This window comes from Mastacembelus armatus, chromosome 8 (assembly GCF_900324485.2).
Source record: "Mastacembelus armatus chromosome 8, fMasArm1.2, whole genome shotgun sequence".
Taxonomy (NCBI): Eukaryota; Metazoa; Chordata; class Actinopteri; order Synbranchiformes; family Mastacembelidae; genus Mastacembelus; species Mastacembelus armatus.
In genome coordinates this window covers 19641922-19663899 of record NC_046640.1, presented here as the reverse complement: position 1 = coordinate 19663899, position 21978 = coordinate 19641922, and the positions used below count along the sequence as shown (strand labels likewise).

Here is a 21978-nt window from a genome sequence, read left to right as displayed (position 1 = left end):
CTGTCCTTTTCTACGAGTCATTTTGTCAGTCTGTCTATTTTATATGTCAGTCTGTAAACATTATTCACTAACAGCACCTACAACACTTTCTCCTTCTCATCACTACTGGCATGGGCAGCCTTTAGTACAAAACCAAATTCTAATAAAGCACACCAATACCTAGGCCAAAAACTACTAGACTGTCAAGTCTGTGCCATTTACCTGCTCACCACCTTTGTCTCTCTCCCTTCCTCTGCACTGCCAGGTGTCTTGGTGGCCATATTTGTCAGAGTAACAAGCAGCAGACTATTAGAATAGCTGACTGTAATGCCCCTGCCCTCCTGGGACGACTCCATGTCTGGCCGCGACATCAAACGTGCCCATCTGGCCTCCTGTCAGAGCTCTTCTCCTCAACTAGTGTGCCCTAAACTTGACAGTGGAGGTGGAGAGGAAAAAAGGGGGGTAGGGGGTGGGGTGGGTGATTGACAGAGCTTGTCTCTCTCTCCCTCAAATTTCCCATTCCTTTCTCCTATCTTCTTCATCACTTTTTGTTTCATTTCAATCAAATCAACTATGACTTTCCCAAAAACTTTTGAAGGAGGAGTCCTTGACTGTAACTTGGGCCCTCTTGGTCCCATTAATGGGACTATGTTATTTTCTATTCTTTTCAGATTTTAGGGGCTTAATAATTCCCCTTTTCTTTACACTTAGATACCTTACCACAGAGTGCATACCACAGAGCTAACTCAGTGGTACATGGCAGAGAATGGACTGAAAGGGTGATATCATCTGCAAAGAAAGCAATAGTTATTACCATCAAACCCAAGTGGGCACGAGTTCTCTTGGATTAAAATGTTAAAGAGATGAAGAAAAATGTTGTGTTGCTATGGCATCCCTTAGTGGATAACATAGTTGATAAATTATAATACAAACCCGGAGAGGAGAAGGGAGGAGAGAACATATTCCTTATACCAACTAAACATCTGACTCCAGACTGGGGATTTTTTTATACACCCGTCTATTGCTGAATTGGGCTGAATTTAGGACGCCACGTTGGGCTGGATATGCACTAGTCTTATTGGTTGAGTAAGGCATCACATGCTCTTTATTATACATGTCATTAGCTATCCGCCCATCCCGTGAGCAGTATGAAGTGGTGGATTTAACAGAAGAGCGGAGATTGTTCGCATCATTGCGAGTTTGGATGGGGGCCGCTCCAAGGACCGCTACAGGTGAGGCCACTGCCAGCTGTTTGTAAATATCAGAGGAGCTACGCCCATGGACCAGTCTGCTGCTGGTGTCATCCCTCAGCGAGTGGCTGAGGAAAGGGTTTTCAGAACCATGGGCTGGGTAGAGGGACTTGCTCCTCTTGCTCTCCTCCAGGTTGTGATTAAACAGCATTGATTTGGACCCAGTGCCAAACAGTCTGCCAGAGTATGGACGCACACCAAAGAGGTTCGCATAGTGTGAGTCAGATGCAGAGTCCATGAAGCGATCCTTCTCCTTCAGGCTAACGCTGCGTGCTGGTCGGCCCAGGTCTACGTCCTTGGGCTTTTCTAGCATGATGTTGTCAAAGGAGTGCTGTCGACTCAGCCTCAAGCGGTTTCTCTTTTGGACATGTGGCCCATCTGTCTGTGGCCAATACAGACCAAACATTTCATCTGGTTGCTGCTGCTGTTGGTGGTGCATGGTGGGGCTGACCAAGGGGTCTGTGAGAAGCTGGTCCTCACTAATGTCATAGAGGTTAGCTGTGTGGAGGCATGCTTCACACCGATTATAGGGTGAACGTGTGACAGAAGCAGAGGCAGAGCCTGTAGATGTGTATGGCCCTGCTGGTGGGTAGCTAGCAGTCACTTTGGACAAGCAAGAACGGCAGTGTGTCTGTTTGTAGCGATCAATAGATTCATGAGGGGACAGGGAAATATTTTTCTCTTTCAGGCTGTAATGTTTAGAGTAAGTTGGGTCTGGTAGAAGATCTGAGTCTGTACGATGCAAAGGAGATGAATTCAGATGTATGATGGGCTGCTCACACTTCCTGTAGTTGTCACTATGGTCAGAGTAGATCTCGGGGTAATCCAAGTCATCAGCCGCAAGGCCACGACTCTCACGGTAGTGAATAGGGTCTGAATGCAGGCTTAGCTCTCGGTCTGAGTCGATAGTGTAGATTTTCTCTCCTCCTCTCCCTGTTTGGTTTGTTCCACCACTGACCTGCTTAGTCTTTAAGTAGGACAGCTCCACCTCACTGCAGTCCCTTGGGTATTTTGACGTCACCGATCTTTTTTTTAAGTTGTCCTTGGGCTTCAGGTGCTTGTTGTTTTCTGGGTCCTTGTAGGAGGCTGCTCTGCTGGAACAGTCGGAGATGTCAGAGTGGGCTGTGTCCTCAGGGAGGTAGCGCTGTGTCTTCATTGACATTCGTGGATCTGGCATCAACATGTCAGGCATTGGAGGGGGCCCAGGTGGCACTGACCGGAGCGTGTCCACTGATTTCTTCCAAAGGGTCCGGGGAGGCTTAGCATTAGTTTGGACTGCATCAGCACTCACTGCCACCTCCACTGTGTTGGGATTGGCATCATTCAGGGTCAGAGGATGCTGGCCTCCTTGGAAAATGTAATTGTTGAGGTGGTCTTTGTGGCGGTTAGCAATATAAGATTGGAGATCACCAGTGTCCCCATAGATCATATCTTTGGGAGCATAGCTTCTGTTGTCAGCATAGATAAAGTTTCCTTTCTCTGCCATCATGTCCATGATCATTGGGCCAGCTGAGTGCATGAACTCACGTTTGGGTGAGTTCATGTGTGAGCCACCCAGGTTAGACATGTTGGTCATCTGTTTGGCAGACTTAATGAGCTTCAGCATTTTGTCTTGAGGGCTAAAGTCCAGATCTGTCTTTTTCTTCATGTCAATGTGGACTCCATGGATGCAACTCCAGATTCCCTGCATAGAGACATATGAATGGATATGTGGAATTGAGGAGACAAACAGGTGAGGACAGAAGACAGAAGACAGAAATGAAAGAGAGAGAGAATGAAGTAAAAGGAGGTGGTGACAAAGAAACAGAGGGAGAGACGAGCATAATAAGTACTCTGGCCAAACAGCTGTTGTTCTGTAAATTTTACCGAAGTCTTAGCAGCTCCACCAATTTTACAGTTTAACTGTATTTTACGTATGAAATTAACAACACTAAAAAGGTTTATACCTTATCTTGTAGTTTTATACACAGGATTTCGGGGGTGATGAATTTGTTGTGAAAGAATAACAGTAAAGAGCAGAAGGTACCATCACTTTGACCCCGAGGCAGATTAAGTTAAGTTGTTTTTATATGGACTTGAAACTAAGCAACTGCTGATTGAATGTCCAAAGGTGAAGCCAGAGAGCTCTCATTTATGATTTATTTCTCAGAAAACAACAGCAAACTCTTACCTCTTTGTGTCCATTTTCCATGTCACAAATACAGCTTAACGAAACATTCATCATGTTAACAAATTCAAAGTGCTTTTTGGTTTAGCACCGTTTTATAGAGGTTATCAACACAGGATAGGCCATTACAGATGAATTTTGCTCTAAATCACACTTAGTTTTAAAATAACATTTTTCTTCTAAAAGTTCTTCCCTATTTACTACCCTCCTCTGTTAACTTTGCAAAAGGAGTCAAACTGTCTCAGAAACAGTGCAGACACTGCAGTGCTTTTAGAGATGCAAGTCCATGTCTTCTGCTCTAACATACAATAAAGGAGAATGCTGACCTTTTAGCAGAATGGGAGAGAACAGATTGATTTAACGCAGGTTGCAGTGATTTTACCCAAAACATGCTGCAATTAGGATCTATTTTTGTCACTAACCAGGGCTGCCTCGTGATCCCCCCTCCTGTCTCCATCCCCATTCTTCACTCTCATCTTCCTTTGTGCAGCCCTCCCTTCTTTCCCCTTGTTTCACTCTTAGTTTAACAGTAGCTCACATTGTTCTGCATGTGTGTGTGTGTGTGTGTGTGTGTGCATGTACTTGCTCTGCTCCCTTGTTCTGGAAAGTTGACGGGCTTGTCTGACCCCAATAATGCAGCATTAGCCCCATGTATAGTTGCATTGCTTCACCAGCCTTAAACACGACCACTGTTAACCCAGTCAGACCACCTCAGGCCTAGATATTTACACAGCCATGTACTCATGTATACACATCCAAAGGCCTCTTTGCTGTGAGTTGACTACTGGGCCAAATTCAAGACAGTTGTTCCAACATGCAACTTGTTTTGATAAAAAAATTTAATTTTCTGTAACGGGCTTAAAAAGGGCTTGTTGCTCATGCGAGTACATGCAAACATACTCCTCCCATGAACCAAGCAGTCCTTACCCGACTGATGGAGAAAAGAAGACCTGGCTTCCCAGAGCAGACCCCAGTGAAACAGTATCTGAGCCTCCAATAAAAAAGATGCTCAGAAACAAATGTGATGAGAGAGAGCCCCATGGCTGTGGCCAGCATGTAGAAGACCCCAGCCATGTTGTCCACATCCAGCTGACTTGACATCACCTCGTTCTTTTCATTGTGGCAAATCCCAGTCAGCCACTGGGCCTCTAGTTCCTCCATTTCACCTGAATAACCAAAGAATAAAGAGAAACTGAAATCCATAACTAAATGGCTGTTTAACCAATGCATTTTAAATACATACAAATATATAAGTTTACACATGGATACTGCATTATTAATCCACTTTAAAACTGTGTCTACGTGACGTTTAAATTTTTCTCTCTATTAGTTTGGTGACACCATGTGCAAAGACAGTAAAAAATATTCTGATTTTAAAACACGTATTTAGAAAGATTTACAGACATGTAATCTGCTTATGGAGAAAATGAGTTTAAAAAAAAGTCTGTGTTATAAAAACAATGCTAACACATTTCTTTAATTAAGTGCTGTTGCAGGACCTGTTGTTACAGGGTCAACACAGTCACTGGTCATTCTGTCCCTTCTACGTTGCCTGAGGACAAAGAGATTGTTTCTCTACATTAAATGAAAGAAAAGCAGAAAGTACAAAAGACCTGATCTTTTCTCATTCCTCATTCTGTTCCCTCCCCTGTTCTCCCTGCATTTCTGGCATCCTCTTTGACATTTGGTGTGTGGCTAATCCAATCTGTGTCAATGAGGGCTGGATAACCCAGACTGTTAGTGGGGAAAGACAAATACCATGGTGGTCTTCTGCTAGATGTCTCTGAGGAGAATGTTTATCCTGTGTGATTTAAAAATACACCAATAGAACTAGCCATGGTATATTTCATTTTAATATTTGGAAAAGGCTTCAGAGGAAAATTAAAAAAAATGCTCAACAGGTCACTTGTACCTTTATTTATAAATCGGGTGCATTCAAGGAAAAAGCTGTGGGGAGCTGCTCCTGCTGCACTCCAGAGGGAAGTAGTGCTGAAATTCAAATTTTGTTCTCTTTTCAGCAGTCAGAGAGCTTAAGCAACAGTCCACTGACCAGTCAGATGGAACACAGGAACACAAGTCAGTACAAGTTTTATCCACACTTCCTTCTAAAAATGTCTCAGGTCGAAGCATCTAGGACTGGAAGAAGCCTTTGCTTTAAGATGCATGAGTGCAGTAAGAAAATGTTTTGAAATTCTCCCTTCGCCTTCATGTTATTATGGATCACAGACACAAAATCTGTTCCAGTTCAGGACATTCAAATTACGAAAAGGTCTTTCAGAATGCTGATCTGCACTTTGACACTGCTCCACCTCAGAAATGGCTGTTCACAAATAGTTCCTGAATAGATGATATTTAGGTTTGACTGATTCCTTGCTACACCATGAAACCTCATGAACCTGGACTGTTGCTGGTGTACCCAAAATGAATACATCAAGATTGCCCAGTCTGAAACTAGGCTTAACAAGTAGTAACTATTGCTAGTAACAGGTAGTGATCTCATTACGTGTATATTTTGCCAAAATAAAGCTTGGTTAGCCCTTAAAGACCAAATGTGACGTGCAGCTGACTCAGCCATGTCTAGGCCAGCCCACATGTTTCCAGACATCCTGTTTTGTCTCTCTGTTGTCTGTTTGTTTTTCACCCTCCTCAAACACATCTTCTCTCTGTTAATGAAAAGTCTTCTGCTCTCCACCCACACTGTCTGTCTGATCAAGTAGCATCTGCTGAGGCACAGAGTCACTGTCATCTATTAAGGACCTGCCCTCCTCTCACTCCCCATCCCTCTCACTACCTGACACACACTCTTTCATTGTCTTCTCCTCATCCAGGCTTCTCTGTGACGTCTCTCTGCCCATCACATGTGCAGACATCTGTTTTTCAGCTGCACTTTCCCTCACTGGTTTCTCCCTCTCTATCTCTGTCACACTCTTTTATGTGTCCATCTCTTTTTTCCTCACAGCTCTCTTTTGCTCTCACCTTCTCTCATGCTGCTCATGACTTTATTGTTTAGACAAATAGCACAGCACAGGAGTTATTAGAGTGACACAAAGAGAGTAGAGCTTTTAAGCAGCCTCATTGTATATTTGCAATAAATGATTCTTCTTTAAAAAGCTGCAAATGTAAGAAGACTAGATGGGATTAATGACTAAAAAAAAAAATACAGGACAACAAAACACTGAAGTCTTCGTCAAAAATTATTCAACCATAAAAAATGGAGAGTGGCCTGCTCCGCAGCCCTGGTAAGATTCGGTTAGAGAGGACTGTTGTGACACCAATGTTCATTTAATCAACTTCAGTGCACTTAATGTGAGTGGCTGTGAACACTTGCATCAGCAAAACTCTTCCGATGTAAAATGTAAATGAATCTGTCACTAAAAGCTCGAGCTATCTCGCTTTCTCACAGTTTTGCAGTAGGAAAATTGTTTATGTAAGAACTTCTGAGGCTACTGTAATAAAGGAATGTGTTGATTCAGACAGAGTAATGTGTTCGCACACACAGAGATCTGGTGCTGCAAAAAAGGAATATATTAGAATAACTTACACTCTCTGCCCTCTGTTTAGAACGGTCTTTTGTGTCCAGAATAACATCAAAGGACTATTTATACTTCGCTTCCTTTTGTGCTGTCAGCAGACAAGGCAGTTGTGATGTGCATGTGTGTGTATGTGCGCATGAATTCCAATGTTGGCAAGAAGGAGTGTAACATTTTGCCTTTCTGCAAAGCATCATGCACTTTGAATCTGGATATGTGAATGCTATGCGAGTGTGTTTCTCACCATCTCCAATAATAGCCAGGATAGCCAGATCCACCTGTCGTTTCCAGTAGGAGCCCTTCTGCAGAGCAATGCCGTAACCAGTGGTAGCAAAGATGTACCTGAAAACAAGCACAACCAAAAACACACACACACACAAAGCCATATTTTAACCTTTAAACAAATATTTTACGCTTTATTTCCCCACATTGGTGTCACCTTTTAACCTTTAAAGAGCTAGTGCATGCATGATAATCCACATAAATGCCATGAACTGGAAATGTAGGTCAAATCTATTCAGTAAAGTCACAAAAACATTTAACATTAAATTCCTGGTTCAGCCCAAAGACACACAATCTTAACCCCTGGTCTTAAATGATATGAAATAGTTACAGTCATTATATTATAATCATATACAACATTTAAAGGATCATTTATTTATCCACTGCAGTGACTAGTGGAGCATTTACTCTCACAATATAAACAAAATGTGAACCTTATTAACATATTCTAATGAGAATTTCCTTTTTGGGATGAAGATGCTTATTTGCACTGGATGATGTTATAAAAATGTCACTTGAACTTATGTGATGGCACTACATAACTACATGCTCACACTTCAAACACTGTCCTCTTCTAAGATAACAAAGGTGCATTTAAAATATAGTAAATATAGGACACATATTGGCCCCTGATGTCAAGTGTTATACATGTGCTCTATGTCAAATCTAATTCTCAGCAATAATACAAATAATCATATTTTTTAAAATGTTAAAACCTAATAGACTTTTTTACCCAATAAATAACCTATTAAATAAAATTACATGTTACATGTATTTGTGTTGACACAAGTTACATAGTGTTTGAATCAAAGAATACCAGGATTGCATACTGGTGTGCAAACAATCCAGACTTGAAGTGTATTTCTAAATAATTAAAGATTTAGTTACCCGCTGCCAATGGTCACCAGCTTACATCCTTCATCTCTGCCGGCCATGTAGTTCAGCACTGCAGCATCATAGATGAAGGCATCCAGTTTACTGGGAACAAAATAGAGAGAGATGGAAGGAATGAAGATTAAAGCATGAGGAGTTTAATTTTTTTTTTTTTAGAGGCAGACAGAAGCAGCAGGGCTTAGTTGTCAGAGTTGGTCGTTTGTGGATCAATTCTAAAAAGTGTTAAATCATCTCCAATAGAAGTGCAATCCAAGCGTGTAGCCAAACACAGAGGGCACAGTGAGGAGTGGCTGCAGCTCAATACAGCACGCTTCACTGATGATAGGACCTTGGAGGCACATGACGACCTAAACAAACTTTAGACAGACACAAACATTTGTCTCACTCTCTTTCTACTTCACACAGAAATAAGCAGCTGCGAAGTGGAAAGATCGCAGACTCAGACTGACATTTTCAGTGTAACTGATGCCGTCACTAGCCCTCACAGTATCTACACACACACACACTAATGCACACATAAATATACACACAAAGAGTCTTGTTAATAGTGCAGTGACTGGCTGGCATTTACTGAATGTCAGATCCAGCCCTCTCCCAGAGGCTCACAGCTGATAGTTTAGCTATGTAATTAGCTTAACCCAGCACTGGCTTCATATTCACCAGGCTGTGTGTCCAAACATGTGGAGAACCAGGTGTGTGTGTATACATCTGTGTGATTGTGCAGATGTGGCTGTGCACTTGTGCATGTCTGTGAACATGGATTTCTGTGCTCATGTTAGGACCCAGGCATACCGCAGCACTAATAGCTTGGAGAGGGACTCAGTCATTACTGATCTGTCCCACCTTCATCTGGCTAAACAAAACGTAGTAGCCCAGATTGTCTTGCCGCTTTCGATCTACACTTTTGAACATCAGCTTCAACTCACCAAATGACCATTTAGTGTGACTCTGAATCTTATTTAACACCACTACAGGGCACCAGTTAAATTACTGTACAAGTAGCATCTAAACCTTAAACCGAACAGTTTAGCAGAACATAAAACAAATTTTTCTTCAATAATGTCGCAAAGGTAACATTTTGCTTGTACTGCCGCTTTCAGTTGAATGTTTACAATGAATGTGTAAAAATGTTTTAAGATTGAAATTTACAATTTCAAGCCAAAACAAATATTTTGTGTCTAGAATTCGATTTCAGACCAAACAAGCAAGCCTGTCTTCACACTGACAGCAGCACTGCATCATCAGCACTCAAGAGGCTACGCTGGTGTGGCTACAGGTTACTGGAGAGAAAATGAAATCCAAAAGTTCAGGCTGAACACTCATGAGATGTCAAGACTCTTTGTGATGAGGCAAACTTTTATAACTCTGGAAACTTTCCATAACAGCAATAACTCATTTGTTCCATGTATCTACGTTTAATTTGTACAGTTTTACTCTCATACATATTTGACTAGTAAACTACCAGAGTAGGGTGTTTTGCAGGATGATGATGATGATGAGCTAAAGGTGAAGGTATGATTATTTTTTCAGACAACTGCATTTGTTTTGGCAGAATTCTTAGCAGTCAGATCTATGCAAACACAGTGGTCTCACTGAAAATGAATGGAGAATCTGTTTTATTCCCATAGTGCTAGTGCGAATGTTAGTGTTTGGGCAATTAAACTTATTGCCATTACTCTGTATTTTTTTATAGTAAATATGAAGGCAAGCTGTGTGTTTGGCTTATGTGCATGTAGTATTAGTTATCTGAGATATTTGTACATGTAAGTGTGTTTACACGTGCTGTGTGTAAAGCAGCATTAACACAGAAAGTGACTGACAGTATTTTTGACATCTTTTACATCCATTTCATTGATAATTGATGAAAGAGGGTGAGACATACTGTAGCTGCAACAACATTATGGATCTAAAACATCCTCATATTTCTTTAGGGTGTATTTTTATTTTTTCTCCTCTCTCCTCCCTGTGTGTCAGGCAGCCTGACCTTCCAGCTAAGAGCTTTGATTGGATCTCACTTTATAGCTATTAACCAATCAGAAATAACTTCTTGTCAAATTATCTCCTTAACCTTACGTCCTTCACTCAAATTATTTCCACCATCTTTCTTTTCCCCACCCCCTTCCCCTCCTGCCCTAAACCCTTTCCTAATTTTCTCAGTCAGACATTTTGCTCTCGGCCTCTTATCCCACCCGTTTCTCTCCATGTGATGGTGAGAAGAGTCATTCTTCTGCCTTTCCTCCTTTCTTTCTTTTCCTTTCACCATTTTAACCACTTATCAGTTCAACTCCCAACTCCCTTAAATGATCAGGCCTGGCTTGGCTTTGTGATAGCCTTCCCCTTCAGATACCACTGTAGGGCCGACAACTAAAAATAGCTGTTCCCAATGAGGAAGCCCATTCATCCCCAGACTCCAAGGTACATTTGACAGCAAGTACACTCACAATTACGCACATTTATGTGTAAGCACACACACATACAAGTGAGTACTTTGATCACACATCGGTAAAGTGTTCTTACTGATAAAAACGCACACACAGTGTTTCCTTACCCTGTTTTGAGGCTGACAAGTGCATCCTGGACTCCAGTTTGATGATATTTCACCATGTACTGGTGCATGGCAGGGTAGTTCTTCCTGATGTTCCTCTCCGTGGATCCGTTAGGAACTGTCCCGAAGCGGAACGGAGGTGAGTATGCGTATGGGTTCTGAAACTGTGGCAGAGGAAAGAAGAATAATGGCGAGAACAGGAGGAGAGAGGAAAAGTATGAACAGAAAGATTCAGTGAGAGACAAAATATATTCCAAATGCTCATGCTAAATCTGTGTGTTTCTACGTTACGTCATTTCTCTCACAACTTTCACGATGATCACAGGTGAGAAAGCAGTGTATGCTGCAGGAGATATAATCTTTTCAGTGTCAATTGCTATATTTCATTGCAGACTTGTGCTTCACTAGTGCAACTAGTGTTTGTGTAAGTTCTAATATGGGGGTGTTATTTACCACAATAATACACAGGTTTTTCACTGAACAGAAACGCTTTAATAAATGCATGGAAAAGGTTGTTTTGTTTTGGTCATACAAGAAACCAAAGAGGGTGAGAAAGCACATCCATGTGGCCATTTTCTATAGAATCTGTATGGTAAGCTAAACCAAACCACTGCATTATTTCATTTCATTCAAACACTGATTCATTCTCTCTCTCTCTGATTTTCAGTGTGGAATAAAGTGACTAATCATATTTATATTTCACTTGTGGCACCTTTGGTTGTTTCAGTCCCCTTCTTTTTTAACTTTTTTTAAATTTATTTCATTTATGATGAATTTGTTATGTTGTTATGATCCATGTACAACATCAGACTGTCTGAACTTTCAGTTGTCTCTCTCAGGTATAATCTGCTCAGTGTGCAGGTCAAGGGTTTTGTAGTAGTAGTCAGTGCCAGCCAAAGACAAATCCTATCAATTAAAAGTGTTTATTATGAGTCTCTCTATAACCAGACAGTGTAATTGATTGTGCGAGTATGTGTGCAGCACTGATTAATCAGTGCTAAAATAGATTTAATAATCTACGTTCATGTGTATGCAAGTCTGTTTTGCTTTCCATCCATCATCTACCACTTATACTAATATGCCAAGGGACACAGGGGGGGCTGGAACCAATCCCAGCTGGCCAAGAGCAGGGTACACCCTGGACAGATTGCTAGTCCTTTACAGTACTGAAACATAGAGACACATTCACACCTACATACAATTTAGTCACCGATTTCTATCTGCATGTCTTTGGACCGAGAGAGAAAGCCCACTCAGGCAGGGGAGAACACGCAAACTCAACACCGATGGGGTGGATTCGAACCTTGAACCTTATTGCTGTGAAGCGACAGTGCTAACCACCTCCCCAACGTGCTGCCCAAGTACTACCCAGGCTCAACCTTGCTGGGCTGCCAAGAGCAGACAGGATCAGGTTCGACCAGGGTGGTCTGGCCACAAGCTTCTTGTGTGTTTTGCTTTCACATAATCATACAACACAATAGGAAGTGAACCTATAGGAAGACATGAGGCCATTGATTTGCATAATCTTCTAATGTGTAGTCAGGCCACGATGACAGTACACTGATAAGTCAAACTCTATTGTGTGTATGCATGTGATAGTAGTGACATCCCACAGTGTGTGTCATCATCACAGATAATAACCCCCAGGAGACCCTCTCCTCACACAATCCTTCCTGTTGAACCTCTATCCTGCCTCACTTTTCCTGTCTTTGTGGCTCTTCTTTGGAGAAGCAGTAGTTTTAAGGTACTAAAAAGGAAAGAGGGAGTAGAATGGGATGGGGGCTGGGGCCACTGGGGAAATCTAGATATTGGTTACATGTAGTTGACTATTGAAGGGCTTTTGAGAAATGCACCAGCTCCTGATAATAAAAGCTTGATGCAGAGATGATGAGAAAATTAAAGATCAGAGGCAGCAGAGGGTTTGTGTTGCAGACAGCTGGAGATAAGAGAACTCTCTGCACTGCCAAATGGCCATGAGCAGCTCATAAATCAGTATATGTTAAGATTTTGTGGCTGTCATGTGACCTCAGGTGGGATCCCAGTGCCACAAGTTTAAGCGCGGTCTCCGTATTATGTACATTTATCTCAGCTCTGCCTTTGCTTGTTTTATCCCATATCTCTTCAGTTACTCCTCTTCCTGTTGCCAGCTCCATCTCCTTATTAAGCAAGTTCTGCTGTTATATAAGCAAAGGACTCTTTTCCCTTTTTATATGTGTCTGTGTGTTGTGTGGTTGTGTGTGTACTGGGGTCTCCTCCGGTCTGTCAATCCATCACACTCCAGCTGTCTTTTCTATATATGTCCTACAGCAGGGATACTCAAGGTCCTTGTGTGTCTGTATCTCATTTTCTGTGTTATGTTGGTGCTAAGCAGCTTCACTAAAAAAGTGTTGACATGCCAGCTTGTAGACTTTCTGTTGTTTCAGTTGGATAATTCTTTGTCTGCTTAAAAAGCAGCTCTTTAAAATCAGACCTAACTTTGCCCTAAATGTTGTGGCAACAATTACTAATGTCTGTGTTCAGAGACGCAACTGCTGCAACCAAGAGCATCAAAAAAAACTTTGGTGCACCAATCACACTGTAGCTGGATGATGCATTCACCACATAAGGTTCACTTCCCAGTCACACGTTCCAGAGAGCTACTAGAAATAAAAGAACCATCCTATGATACATGGTCTTAAAACAATATATTCATTTTTACTGTCATATCAGTTTCCAAAATCTAAATTTAACATATACTTTGACATAGAAACTGATTTTGTGAATGATCCATTTTAATGATGAAATATCAGAACTGATCTTTGATTAACGTAACGGACAGTCAAATCCTAAACTAGCGTTGTAAAGAAAATTCCCAGGAACCACTTAAAACTGCTATGTTTTATCAAGTTTGCTCAGTCTGAAATCACCACCTGCATTACAGACTGGCAGAACTGAAACCAGGCACTGGGGTCTGTAGGTCTGTTCATCATTTTCTTAAATAAAACTTTAATTCCACTATATATTCATTCAGAAACTATACAGTAAGTTGATTTAGACAAAAGAATTTGCTGGATGCTGGAGAAGCAGCCAATCCAGTTAAAGTTTTTGTAGATGGGATTAAAGTCACAGAACATTAATGTACACTATATGGAAGCAGTCGAAGAGTACTGTTGTAATTGTGTGATCAACTTAAAGCTAAATACTGGTGAATGAAATATTGGCCTTGGTGACATGCAGCTCTGATGTGGTCATGTAGCTGTATGTGTAGATGTGTGTTTGCTAACTTGTTAGCTAAAACACGGTACAAAGCTTCTTTGCTGTAAGTTTGTTTTGTAGCATTTCACCACCTTAGTGATCCAACACGACTATTTCTGCTGAAAATTCACTGACAGGGATGTCAATGGGGAATTTTTTTCATCATTTTACTGGCCACATCTGCTCCACGCGCAGCCGAACTCAGCGTATCTGTCTGAATGGCCATTTACCCTTTTTGCCTTGTCCTTTTCTTCCTAAACCATCTCTGTCATTTCATATCTCCTTTATGTTCTCCCTCCCTCCCTCAGCCATCAACCTGGCCCATATCTGTCCACCTGTTGTCTTGTACCATATTGTGTGTCTTGGTCTCTCGCTATTCCTCATGGCCTCCTGCTAGTTGCTGTACCCCTTTTCCATCCATCCCTCCCTCCCTCTCTCCTTCTGTATGTTGTCAAAACCTTGCACATCATCACAAATGCTCTCTCCTTGGTAGCATCGCCACACACACCTGTCACTGTCTCCTCAGGAACTTAACCCCAGCTCTGTTTCTCTGTTCTTGATTTGACCTTTTCCTTTAAGCTATTCTCTTGTCTGTCTCTTCCTACATGGCCAGTTTTTAGAGTTTCCTATCCTGCCTTTCAATGCACATTTTCACAGTTGTACGTCTAATCATTCAGCAGTCTTTTGTAAGACACAAAGGTTTTTATGTTAGGCACCATAACACTGTTTCTATTAGTTCACACAGTGGATGAAATCAGGAAGTGTTTAGTATTTAAGAACAGAAAATGGGAGATTGCTTAACTGTGTGAAGAATATTATTATATACGGTACTGTCTGCAGTGTGTACAGACCCCACTCTGAGTGGCTTAAGCTTTTAAATCCAAACACAATTACAAACACTTGCATTGTGAATCTAAATATCTCAGGAATTTTAATAGGATTTTAATGGATTTTCTGCACCTGCCCAACATTATGCCAGGTGTTACCAGCAAGATTACAGGTAAAGTGCACTTGAATTACTCAGTGACCTAATATTACAGATCATATTACAGACACACTGTACATGGGTTCTTCAAACTACATAAAAGAAGAGTCTCTGATGAGTGCCAAACAAAGCATACTGGGAAGCCTGCTAGTTTTGTTTATTTAAAAGCTTAATGAGTTGCATTTAATCTCAGCAGTTTCATTATTCAACATTATTCTAATTATAACTCAGGGTTATATGTTTGAAATTAGTAAACTAGAGATTGCGAGCTGAAAACATGTGAAATTAAGAAAACGTACAGATTTGGTATCATATCATATCATTAAGAAAAACTTAGTTGATATGAGATGTGTTATGTTTTTCATTGTAAACATAGACCTTATACTGCTGTTGCAATGTGGCTGTATGGTGGTAGTAAAAATGATGGTGCTTTTCAGCAGATTTAGGCTACTGGAAAATGGTAAAAAGTCAGATTGATAAAAACTGTAGGTATGAGAGCTTTAAAAACAAGAAAAACCAGGGAGGTAACTGGAAAAATGTGTGGTAAAGTTGGATGCTTTTAATTGCTAGTTGTATCTCCTTACAGGATTTTGGAAAAAACAGTTGCAAATTCAATCCCAACATAAACCTTTTTTTTTTCCCTCAGCAATCTCAACAAACCACTTCTCCATTACCTTGTTGTCAGAAAGCCCAGTGACTTGGTCCACAAACTCCTCCTGGATCATGAAGGCAGCCAGGTTGGCAGTGTAGGAGGCTAGGAAGATGACAGCGAAGAAGGCCCACACAGACACTATGAACTTACTGGTGGTTCCTTTTGGGTTTTGCACAGGCACAGAGTTGTTGAAGACCAGGCCCCACAGCAGCCACACAGCCTTGCCCATGGTGAATGAAGGACCATGGGGGTCTGGGAGACAGGACAGGGAGAGAGCGACAGATGGTTTAGGAGATAATTAGAACAAAGAAGAGAATGCATAAAATAACAAAACAGGTTAATATCTTGGTCATGGTGTTTACACGTGTTCTCACCTTTTCCCTGTGCCAAATTTCTGTTAAAGCCAAGCGGACTGATGTACTCAAACATGAAGACAGCCATTGCAGTCACCAGTAGGAGCATCACAAACATCATCACCCATACTGATGCACTGAATGGCTCTGAGGAAAGAGGACAGAGACGGAGTATTAGCACATGCTGGGATCTTGTTTTAAATATACATGTTTCACACATCACCTTTTTCTAATTCATGGTGACTGCCTTTTTGTGAACTGAATGAATAAATCAGTCATGTGCAGATACACATAGACATATTGAAGTAGGAATTGCATGGATAGCCCCTACATTCCTCCTCCCCACACACAATTTCATAAACACACCTCCTGTTTGACAGCATGAGGAGGTGTACAGTTTGGGAAGTCCTAGTGTCAGCAGTCCTGTCCTCCCTCTGAGTTCATAACACTGCTGCAGAGATGAAACCCTGCTCTAATGTATGGGAGAGCACCACTAGCACAGAGCTATGCACCGAGCGTGTGCAAGTATGTGGCAAGCAGCCATTATAGGGTTTTCCTGCTAACCCTTATAATTGCCACTTTCACAGCAGTAAGCCCATGCTGCATACATGTCAGTCTTTGCACTCGGTGTGTGTGTCTTTGTGCCTGTATGTGTTGGGGTATATATGTGTTTCTATAAGCACTTTTGTGCAGCCTTGCTGGCTGTCTCTGTGCCCATGTGTGTACTGTACATGTAAGTGCAGCAGCTTGGATGAGCCACACATTTAATGAACGTGACTGAGCAGCCATGACAGGGATATCCATGGTCACTCAGGTTAAAACCCTGTGGTTAAATCCCTCTTAGGTAAGTGAGAGTCATTGTGGCAGGAGTCTGGAGTTGAACTAAATCCCTCTGATGAAAGACTAGGTATTGACAGCTGTGTAACAGAAATGAATTGTGTTGTCATCTCTGTATCTGTATGAACACACACACACACACCCAAAACAAATACACTTCTACATTCAGACAAACTGAAAAAAAAACCCCAACAAGACAGATTTTCCTCTTCCAACAACAAAGCAACAACTTTTCCGTGACAGTTACCGAGGAAAGCTGATGGAGAGACAGTTCCATTGCTACGGGAGACCATGACGCTGATCCCAGTTTCCACGAACGGGACGGAGAAATCGATGACCTCAGAACGCTCCTCATTGATCGTCAGAGATCCGACGGCCATGACGGCTTTCTTATAGACCACCTTTGAAGGGCAGAGGAGATGGAGGAGCATGGGTTGGGAGGGAGGGCGGAAGGATGGATGAAGATGTGAGCAATTAGGGATGAAGAGATGTGAGTGAAGATGGGGAGAGTGGGGGACATGCATGCGTACAATGAGGTGAAAGACATGGGAGAAAAACAAGGGGAAAAGGTAACAGCAGAAAATATGAAAACAGAAAGTGTGGATAAAACGGGAGAACGCAGGAAAGGGAAAAGGGAGAACAAGAAAGAGGAAAGTTTACATCAGAATTTTCAATCATTATGGCATTTGTTGATTTTCCACTAGAGAGGTAGTCAAGTGCAACAGTCAATATAATCAACAAAACTCTGAAGTGCACAGCCACCTGATTGTGCTCCTTACAGTTTTGTTCCTGTCTTTAGTTACTTCATACACAGAACAAGCAGAAAATGAAACAGACAGTCCTGCTCAGGTTGGCTGTACATAACACCAGAAACATGGATAATAATAATAATAATAAGAAACCGCAAAGTTTAGAGTCTAATACCTTAGCAGTCGAATCATTTCTAGCGTCTACAAATTAGCATCGTCTCACACAATAATACAATAAAAACTATTTACTGCACATCAATAAAGATTTCAATTTAAGGCCTAGTCTTAACCAATGTAATAGATATGCCAGCTGGAGTCACTACTAAATGTGATATAGAAATGCCAGATGAACTTCAGTAAATAAAGTCTGCCCTAAAAGCTAAAGCCAAAAGGTTTACAGTCTTAAAATGAACTGAACTTTCCCTTAAACTTACAGCTGCTGAATAAAGACTGAAGTTTTTCTTCAGGAGTAGCTGAGATTTGTTTACTTTCGGAGAAACTTTCTGAGCATTTAATGTTAGTGCCAAAGCCTCACAGCTAAAAATGTTTTCATTTCCCCTATAAAAATGTGGCAAACTCAACGCTAAAAACGTGTTTTGGAACATAAGCAGCAGGAATATCCTGTTGTGCAGGTGTCTCTAATATCCTCCCAGCACGTGTTAGTGATTCGCAAACATAACGCAAGCAATAAGTCAAGACAGATCAATACACACATGGTCTTTGCAAGAAGCTGCTGTGTGTATTATTGCTGTGCTAGTAGTGTAAGTATGTTTGATACCACAAAACACATATACACAGACAGATAACTGTGCATTCCTAATTCTTTATTATATACATCATTAAATAAATTGGGCCTAAACTAGTTACAGTTTATGTCTGTGAATTACATCCGCCTTTCATAAGAAGCTCAGTGAGCCCATATTTATAGTTTGTATCACTCAGTTGGCAGTCTATTAGGTATACCTAGGTAAAACTAATGTAATAATAAGAGTTTATCTAATAAAGACGTCTTTATTGACTGAACACTGTTTCCGTTAGTTGAACCACGCACATATGTTTGTCTTACCTCTCCCACCATCCCATTCCAGACATTGTTGATCTTCTTGCCATGCTTGCCATTGGTCACCAGGTACAGGTCATAGGTGAACTTGACATACTTGGCAATCTTTTTCAAAATATCAATGCAGAAGCCTTTGCAGCACTTTTTGATGTACGTCCCACCAGCCTCTGTCGTGTTGCTACAGAATTACAAAAAAAACAAAAAAAAAAACACACATCATTAGAACAGCAGCTGCTTTGAGCAATATTCATCATTGACAGGTCGTAAAAGAATGAGAGGAATGGTGCAGAACAAAACCATTTCATTTATCAATCTGCATTTAACATGAAACAGATAAAGCTGCTGTCCACCTTTATACAGTAAAATGTCTGTATGACTCAAAATATAGTTCCTTCTCTTTTCATTTGACTTCTTTAAATTGATATGAATGCACCAATAAACATGTCACCCTGGGACTCTTTCACCTTTCCGTTCATGTTGTTCTATTCAGCAATGACATCAGAAGACTAAAAAAAAATACGCTCCTCCTTTCCTTCTACATCTCTGTCCCTCTAGAGACAGGAGTCTATGACGGCGCTGCATCTGCAAACCTTGTACCATCTGCGTGTGTGAATTCGAGAGCAAGAGAGATCAGACAGTGTTCATACACGCACGCACGCACACACAAGACTGAACATCAACTTCCAGCCACCTGGGACTCTCATTTAACTTTTAGATGTGTGCTAATTAGGAGAAGATAACCTCGTCCTTTAGTTTAACAACAGCCTGGGCACAAACTTAATGGAAAGTGAGGAAAAAAACCCCTCCACACATCCAGCCATGACTCTGCAGTTACCTTCAGAACTCAAACTCTGTCACTTTGGAGAAACTCTGAAGTGCCAGAAAAACATTTGCCACTTTTGCCTCAAGCATAAACTCCTGTGTTACTCACACTAGTCACTATTGACTTGTCAAACAAATGTCACCACAAATGGAATTTGTTCCTGCCATCAAGCTGGAAACAAAAACAAAACAAAACAAAACAAAAAAAAAATCCCTTCTTGCTTTAATAGCTTCACACAGGACAGAGAAGCTTCATTTCAAGAAATCAGGCTCTGGCTGGTCTGTCTGTATGGGTTTTTGGAAAATGTTGCACAATCACCCAGGGTGATTTTCTGCAGCTATAACCAGAGATTATCTGTAGCAGCTGTTAGAGCCAATTTAAAATGAAACGAATACGCTGATTTGCCTCTAAATGCTCCTACAAACATACCATGTGTCAACAAAATCAGTTGCATTCATTACCACAGAAGTAGCATTTTGTTTCCATAGTCAAAATACTTTTAAAACAACGACACTCAAAATAAATCACAGGGAAAATGGAAATTAGAAAATCAGAAAATAAATGTGTCTGAAACATCATACTGATACTGAAAACATGAGTGCTTCAGGCATAACTTAGAGTATTGATTTTTATGATTGATTTTCTGATAGAAAGTCAGCCATGTATCTGTAAGGTACTGGTGCATTACAAAAACATGGCCATTACTGGGAGGGAGGGGCTAGCATGTTATGCATGGTATTAGATCTGTGATACAAATGCCAGAAAGAAGGACAACTAAGTCAACTTGCTGGCAGGTTCAGCTGGCGGCTGCAGTGAAACATCAACTATATAGGCCAGAACTGTAATAGTGTACAGTACAGTGTACTCATTTAGGCAGGCCATAGTACAGTTCAGGCATTGAGAGCATGTGATGATATGGAGGCTGTTTGTGAAGTTACAGGATAACTTATATAGAAATGCTACAGGGCCTGATGGGTCTCCAGAGCACAACAGAGCTATATGTGTGACTGTTAGTGTGAGTATGGCTTGTTCTTAGGCCCAGCCTGGATGAGTGAGTTTGTGGTTCTGCATGCATGGATAGTCCTTCAACCCCTGATTCAACCCTCCACCACTCCACACTCCACACTCTCTGCCTCTCTGCCTCTTTCCTTCCCTCCATCTATCCCTCTTTCTCCAAATGGACACTACGGATGCTTGAGTGGGAATTGCGCTGTGGGAGGGAGGAACACACCCGAATGCAGTGGCATGTAAATGAGTGGACATGTGGCAACAGAGAGTGTATATCAGCTTGTGTGTGTGTGTGTTTATGTTTCTCCTTGGAGATGCTTTATCCTCCGCCCTACTTCACAGTGATTCTGGATGAAAATCTCTGTTGGCCTCTTCCCTGGGACCCTGTTACCGCTTAATCAGCTCTGTTTGTGTGTGTTTACCCATGTGTGTATATGTGAGGTAGTTATAGACGGTTACTTTCTGTACGTGCATGTACGCAGTGATGGGAGAGAGACACAAAGTTTGTAGGGTATGTGCCAGTCTCATTGTAAGTGTGTGTGTATGTGTATGAATGTGTGTGTGCTTTGCAGTGGATAAAAATAATATTATCTGCAAACCAATTATATGCTTTGATTCAGCAGCACTCGGGCCACTCACAGCGCACATACACACTCTCAGCCACTCTCACTGTTTACATGTACTTCAAGAACATAATATAACACGATGCTAGTGGTATTTCTGCATTAGTGAGAAAATTGATAAGGAAGGAAGGAAATTGCTGAGTTCAGCAGTTGCCTCCATTTTCAGGGGGTGGAAACAAGGGCCTGCATAGATCACACAGTGAACCTCTTGCTGCGCTCATGAGAGGAACAAAAGAGAGAGCGACAGAGAGAGAGAGAGAGAATACAACCACGATACTGCAGAAAATGGAAAATGGATGATGTAATTTCTTTTACCTTGTGATTATTAATCACACTGATATAAACTGAAACTTGTTTCATAGAGACAAATCATCTTGCAATCAGTCAAAGTTGATATTGAGCTACATGTCTAACTGGCCAGTAAATAACTGCATAATGTGATAGACTTACTCTTTAATATGCTTCCTGCAGGGGACTGAGTTCCTCATGCAGGTACCGGTGAGTCTCTCTACGTCTTCCACGATAACAAAAGGTTTCTCTTCTAAAGTGACAATGGACAGGTGGTTGTCATCAAGCTCTGCATCGCCAAAGGAGTTGAAGCGAGGCCACACTGGGTACTTCAGTGTCAGGCTGCCATTGTCCAGTTTCCCCATCTGCAAGGCAGGAAGGAGCAGAAGGTAACACAGAGAAGATGACAAATGAAAAATTACAACAGCTCAATTGCCATTTCAGGCATTTTCAGACAGTGTTGATCTCATTCACTACTTTATAATTAATGAGCAGGTTGGGAGTCACCATATGCCCAAAACACACTCGGTAACAACAGCACTGGCTGTTCTTGGGTTGAAAACATTACTGACTACTTGGCAAGTCTTTTGTCCTCATTGTTGCTAACGCAGAGAAAATCACCAGTTCACCAGTCAATGATCACAATGTGACGTGAAAACAATCTTGTTTTTGCACCTGGTCACTTCCTAACTGCTGTAATCTGTTAAAACACCAGGGGA

At 41.4% G+C, this 21978-nt stretch overlaps 1 protein-coding gene across 1 annotated transcript in view; it reads right to left on the bottom strand.

Annotated features, from left to right (window-relative positions):
- Positions 1 to 954: 954 nt before the first annotated feature.
- The window catches only part of grin2aa (glutamate receptor, ionotropic, N-methyl D-aspartate 2A, a), a 98204-nt gene continuing 77180 nt past the window's right edge, over positions 955 to 21978 (bottom strand). Inside the window, 10 exon segments of the mRNA XM_026325137.1 lie at positions 955 to 2913; positions 4324 to 4562; positions 7171 to 7268; positions 8097 to 8186; positions 10651 to 10811; positions 15541 to 15770; positions 15893 to 16018; positions 16956 to 17109; positions 18524 to 18695; positions 21422 to 21624. Coding sequence (XP_026180922.1) covers positions 955 to 2913; positions 4324 to 4562; positions 7171 to 7268; positions 8097 to 8186; positions 10651 to 10811; positions 15541 to 15770; positions 15893 to 16018; positions 16956 to 17109; positions 18524 to 18695; positions 21422 to 21624 — 3432 coding nt within the window.